Source organism: Callorhinchus milii, unplaced genomic scaffold (assembly GCF_018977255.1).
Source record: "Callorhinchus milii isolate IMCB2004 unplaced genomic scaffold, IMCB_Cmil_1.0 Scaffold16, whole genome shotgun sequence".
NCBI classification, from domain to species: domain Eukaryota; kingdom Metazoa; phylum Chordata; class Chondrichthyes; order Chimaeriformes; family Callorhinchidae; genus Callorhinchus; species Callorhinchus milii.
The window spans coordinates 3,899,411-3,905,410 of record NW_024704757.1 but is presented as its reverse complement, the minus strand read 5'-3'; the positions used below and the strand labels follow the sequence as shown (position 1 = coordinate 3,905,410).

The 6,000-nt window shown below is 47.8% G+C and overlaps 1 protein-coding gene across 1 annotated transcript in view; it reads left to right on the top strand.

The window, feature by feature from the left end:
- The first annotated feature begins 271 nt into the window (after positions 1-271).
- The window catches only part of fbxl16 (F-box and leucine-rich repeat protein 16), a 29,223-nt gene continuing 23,494 nt past the window's right edge, over positions 272-6,000 (top strand). The window contains exon 1 of the mRNA XM_007904862.2: positions 272-982. Within this exon, the coding sequence (XP_007903053.1) occupies positions 281-982 (702 nt within the window). The 5' untranslated portion in view covers positions 272-280. The remainder of the gene's footprint in view (positions 983-6,000) is intronic.

The following is a 6,000-nucleotide window of genomic DNA, read 5'->3' as shown; positions in this document are numbered from 1 at the left end:
ACTATGATTTAGCCATTCTGTGGAACAGGTGCCAGAGACCCTCTGCCTCGCTCACTACCTCCCCACCTTTATAGCCAACCTTAACACTTTTTCACCTGTGCTTTAGGTTACCTTCTCCCCACCTCCGTCTCAGCTCCTTCCCCCACCACCATTAGTTGTGTGAAGCGCTTTGAGACGTCCTCCCGGCGTGAAAGGCACTGTGTAAATGCATCTTGTTGTTGTTGTCAGCGTTCTGCGTCACTGACCTGTGATCTTGGTTTGTCTGCAGCGAATCTGAGAAATGTCTACAAACAGCAGCAGTGACCCCAAGCCTCCCTGCATGCCTCGCAACGGCCTGGTCAAGCTCCCCGCACAGCCCAATGGCCTAGGGTCAGCCAGCATTACCAAAGGAACCCCCGCCGCGAAAAACCGACTGTGCCAGTCCTCCTCCATCCCCTCCACACTGCCGATATCACCCCCCAACCACAGTGAGCTGGCACAAGCGGCACAGGTGGCCCCAGCCTCTCTGTGCGGAGGGACTGACACCAAGATCCCCCTGGAAGAACCCAGTGCTGAGGAGATCTCCCCAAGTACATGCCAGCCATCGGGCTCCAAAAGGAAGCTCTCCAGCTCTTCAATGGAAGGACAAGTGTCTATTTTGGACGAGAAGATTCTCAACAGGCTGTTCTGGTACTTTTCCTGCTGTGAGAGGTGTGTGCTGGTGCAGGTGTGTAAGGTGTGGAGGAAGGTCCTTTACCAGGGCAAGTTCTGGCAGGGCGTCACCCCCATTCTTCACGCCAAGGAGCTGTACAATGTACTTCTTAACGGGGACAAGGAGTTTGTCAACCTGCAAGGCTTTGCCTCTCGTGGCTTTGATTCCTTCTGCCTGATCGGAGTCTCTGACCTGGACATTTGTGAGTTTATTGACAATTACCCCCTGTCCAAGAAAGGCGTTCGCTCGGTCAGCCTGAAACGATCAACCATCACTGATGCTGGGCTCGAGGTAAGAGTGACGCTTTCTGCACTCGAAGTTTGTTTGAGTTGTTACTTTCTGACATTGGTTCCCAAACCACACCTGGAATACTGTGTCCAGTTTTGGTCTCCTTATTTAAGGAAGGATGTACTTGCCTTGGAGGGGGTGCAGCATAGATTTACTAGGTTAGTACCGGGGATGAAGGGGATGAGTTACGAGGAGAGGCTGACCAATTTGGGCCTATATTCTCTAGAATATAGAAGAATTAGAGGGGATCTTATAGAAACCTATAAGATCATCAAAGGGCATGAGAGAGTAAATAGTGGGAGATTGTTTCCCCAGTTGGAGAAACTAAAACCAGGGGTCACAACCTTAAAATCAGAGGCAGCCCTTTCGCACTGAGTTGAGGAAGAACTTCTTCACTCAAAGGGTGGTGACTGTATGGAACTCACTACCACAAAGGGCTGTTGATGCTCAGTCCTTGAACATATTCAAGACTGAGATAGATAGATTTCTTATTGCAAAAGGGATTAAGGGATATGGGGATAAGGCAGGGTCAGGTTATTAGCTGGAGTTAGATTAGAAGATCAGTCATGATTGAATGGCGGGGCAGGCTCGAAGGGCCGAATGGCCTACTCCTGCTCCTACATGGTATGTTATGTTATCTGGAACTCTCTCCCCAAAAGAGGTGTAATGCTGGATCCATTCACATCTACAAGACTGAGGTGGATAGATATTTGTTAGGTCAGGGTATCAAGGGATACGGTACAAGGGCCGGTATTTGGAGTTGAGGTAGAGATCAGCCATGATCTTATAGAATGGCGGAACAGGCTCGAGGGATTGAATTGCCTAATTCCTGTTTCTATCTGACTGGCGAGGCTATCTCTGTTTGACCGAGTATCTGGTCAGTAATGGGGAGTGAGCCATGCCTCTGCCTGGCACAGGACAGGGGAAGCATCAATGTTAGCAACTCGATGCCGGTTTAAGCCATTTCTCTTTACTGGTTGTACATTTATTTATTCTATTGATTTTATTTACTTTACTCCAGCTGTGTTCTGATAATCACTCTGCCTTAGAGTGCTGTAAAATTATACAGAGCAGAAGGCTGAATACACGGCCTGGAACTCGTTTAAATTCTTACAAATAATAGCAATAATTATGATAACAATCCTCGCATTTGATATAGCACCTTATCACGTCTTTGAGATGTCTCAAAGTGCTTCACAGAATATACCGTAAAGTGTAGTGATTGAGTGTTTTGTGGGCGAAACGCCACAATAATTGAAGAAAAAAATGAGCCATTAAGGTGCAGAAGTAATAACTATGAAATGAATAACTAAAAGGCAAAATACTGCAGGTGCTGGAAATCTGAAATAAAAACAGAAGTGGCTGGGAACCCGCAGCAGGTCAGGCAGCATCTATGGAGAGAGGAAAATGGGTTAACGTTTCAGGTCGATGACCATTTATCAGAACTGGAATAAATAACTTCAGTTCATTCCCACCGGAGTGAGGGTAATGTGCAAAGATTCCCAACAGTATTCCTTACTAAGGAAACTAGGAGTTGGTCACAGGATGTGATCTGTGCTCTGCCGTGATCCCTGAGCATTGGGATCTATCTGACAGTGAGCAATCTAGCAGGATCCAGTATTCAACCCTGACATTGCAGTGACAACCTCCCATATCAGGGGTCAGTCTCAGACTGTGCAGTCACCATGTCTGAGGGTCGCTTGGTTCAGAAGGTGTTGAGAGCTAAATTATCTAACACACATGAGAGAAATGAGCAGGGAAGCTGGAGGCGTTTGCGTGTGTGTGTGCTGCGTGTGTGCTTGTCTGTGTGGCGTGTGTGTTTTGAGTGTGTGTTGTGTGTGTCAGTTACACACCTGGCTCTCCCGCGCATTCAGGCCACAGACCCACATCTAAACACACAGACACCTGACGTTCTGGCAGATGTAAGAATCTGTCTTAAGAATAGTCTGAGGGAAGGTGTCTGGGCTATGTATCTGTAGTGAAAACGATGCGTTTCCATCCCAAGGAGGAAAGTCACGAGTTGGTCATTTGAGTTTTCCCACTCAGCTCCTGTTAACTCTGCAAGCCGAAGCCCTGAGGGATAGGGTAGTCCTCGCTGGAGAAGCAGCGGGAAAGCTTGCCACACAGCAATGACAGGCTATGTTACCCCAATGCAGACTCCGGGGTCCCCAATCCTTGGCTCTTGCCAACCTGCGCCTAATATCTTTCGGAATTCGGTAAGCAGGAAGCATCCCTCCAGGGAGAGAGAGCGCATTCCATTCCAGCAATCTGTCTCTGGGATTTCCATGTGTAGGTGGGATGCGTGGAATTGTCAGTTTGGTTTGGATACTCTTAAGCAACGGTGATGGGTTTCCGTGTGTGTCGGACACCCGGCTGACCAAAAAATAGAACACTCATGGTAACCTGAAGACAGGCGTTAAACGTATTGATTTTAAATTAAATCCCTCAAACCACACCTCTTCAGCGTGTTCCTCAGTGAGAACACTGTTTAGTAACGAAATAGAGGATTCATTCCCCTCTGTATTACAGCACTGCTGTGTATCATGTGACAGCAGTTTCTGTGCTAATAATAGGCTTTCAGCCTGAAGCCATTGACATTTGTACTTAAACACTGCAACACACCGTGATGGAGGCTACAGCGTTTGCTCTGGTGCTCAGCTCACTGTAAAGCTCAAGGTTGTGTTTATAATATACTGTAGGAATCCAGAGATTAAATAACAGATTGATCAGTCACTGCCAGCCGTGTTGATACAGGCAACCAAAAAGTCGTGATGGCATTTGTTGCAATGCTTTATTTCTTCATCTTCATTATTATTATTATTGTTACTATTATTATTATCTCCCTTTAAGATATAATGGCATCACAACATTTTGGTCACTCTGTATAGTCTGTCATCATGACAGAGAGAGGGAGCTGGTGAGCTGAGCCACACCCAGGTCAGCCACGCACCAACAACAACAACAACAACAACAAATGACATTTACACAGTGCCTTTCACTTCAGGAGGACGTCCCAAAGCGCTGGACAGTCAGGGATTTGGACCTGAGCTGGTGGTTGGCATCAGGATGGATGGAGGGCAGAGAGTAGGAGTAGGAAGGTGACCGAAGGTGCGGTCGAAGAGGAGGGTATTGAGACAGGTCTTGAAGGAGGCCTGGGAGGGGAGCAAGGCGAAGAGACCGTGGGATAGAGTTCCAAAGGGTGGGGGAGGAGAGGCTGAAGGCCAGACCGTCGATGGTGGGCAGGATGGGCGGAGGACATGGAGTAGACCGGAGCATGCTGAGCGGAGGGAGCGGACTGGTTGATATGGTCAGCCACACCCCGGTCAGGAAAAGTGATATTGGGAAGGTATTGATTACCCGATTGGTTAAATTCCAACAGGTGCTTAATATTAATATTCCATTACACAGCCCTTGTTGTTATTTTCATGATAATTTTGAAATTAAACGATAGCCCGGACACTCCATCGATGTGATAAAGAGACATTGCGCTCACTGCGAACAGTTCACAAACACTGCCACTTGGCTTTACCATGGCAACAGCATCGCGTTAACATCAGGTCACACCAAATGCTGCCTCGTGTCAGATCTCTGCGTCAGGAACGTGGTGGGCAACTGACAAACAGAGCTCACTGGGGTTTCCTGTGCTGTCAGCAAGTCTCCGAAAAAGTAAACGGCGGTATTATTCAATAGAATTTAATAAAAGTAAATCAAACCTCATTGCGTGTCAGCCTGACTCAGTTCATAGCGCTCTCGCCTCTGAGTCAAAAGAGTGTCGGTTCAAGCCCCCACGTCAGGACGTGAACTCACCCGGTCTCAGCTGACACTCCTATACAGCGCTGGGGGTGTTCTGCATTGTCAGAGGTGCCGTCCGTCAGATGTGACTTTAAGCAATCCCCAGATCAAATGAGTCATTCTTTATCATCGCCGTTTGTGGGACATCGCTTTCAGCACTTTGGGACGTCCTCCCGACATGAAAACGCTCTCTAAATGTAATTTTGTTGTTGTTGTTGTTGTTGACATCGCTATATGCAAATTGGCTACCTCGTCTGCCCACCAATGCAATCCCTACACTTTACAGTATATCTTGCGATGCGCTTTGACATGTCCTCCCAAGGAGAAAGGCGCTATAAGTAAATGTAAAGATTATTAATAGCATCACTGTGCCAAGCTCTCGCCACTTGCTCTGATGCTTGTGGCAGTTTGAGAGGCTGACACCTCGTGGTGATCTCGCTCACACACAGCAGCTTGTGTTACTGGAGGGGAACTAGAACCGTTGGCATTGGGATTCCTGGGCAGCTTGGCACGAACCCCAAGAGAGATTTTATTAATTATGATTACCACCAAACTGGTCAGCGCTGCATCAATTAATTTTGCTATTTTTATTGGGTGGCATGCGAGTGTGTGGGCGTGTGTGCGTAGGTGGATGAGTGTGTGGGTATTGATCAAGAAAGGATGAGGAGAAAAGAATGGAAGAATAAGTAAACAAGGACTTCCTTATTTCAAAGTCTCGGTCTGTGTCAGTGTAATAAATAATAATAATAATATTAATAATCCTTGCATTTGATATAGCGCTTTTCACGTCTTCTACGACTACAGTAAGGGCTCTCAAATCTCTGATGAGTGTCTTCCCACGGACCCACAGGCTCGATCCAGCCTGGCTCTTGTCTCTTTGTATTTTGACGTGTCTGGAAAGCTAATGATGATGTAAAGTGATCAGATGGGACCAGATTTACTGAAACAGCTGATGCACTGTAAACTCCACGGCCTCCATCCAGCACCCGGACACACTGCTCCCACCAGCCTCTCCCAGGAGCATGTCGTTTTCACTATTTGTTTCAGTACAGAAATACTGCCCTCCAGCCCTGGGCAGGACACACACGCACAGCTGGGGGGTACACCTGGGCGTGACACAAACATGGGCGGAACACACCTGGGCATGACTTACACCTGGGCGGGACACACCCGGGCGGGACACACCTGGTGGGGGAGGCACCTGGGTTGGGGGGCAACCTATGGGGGGT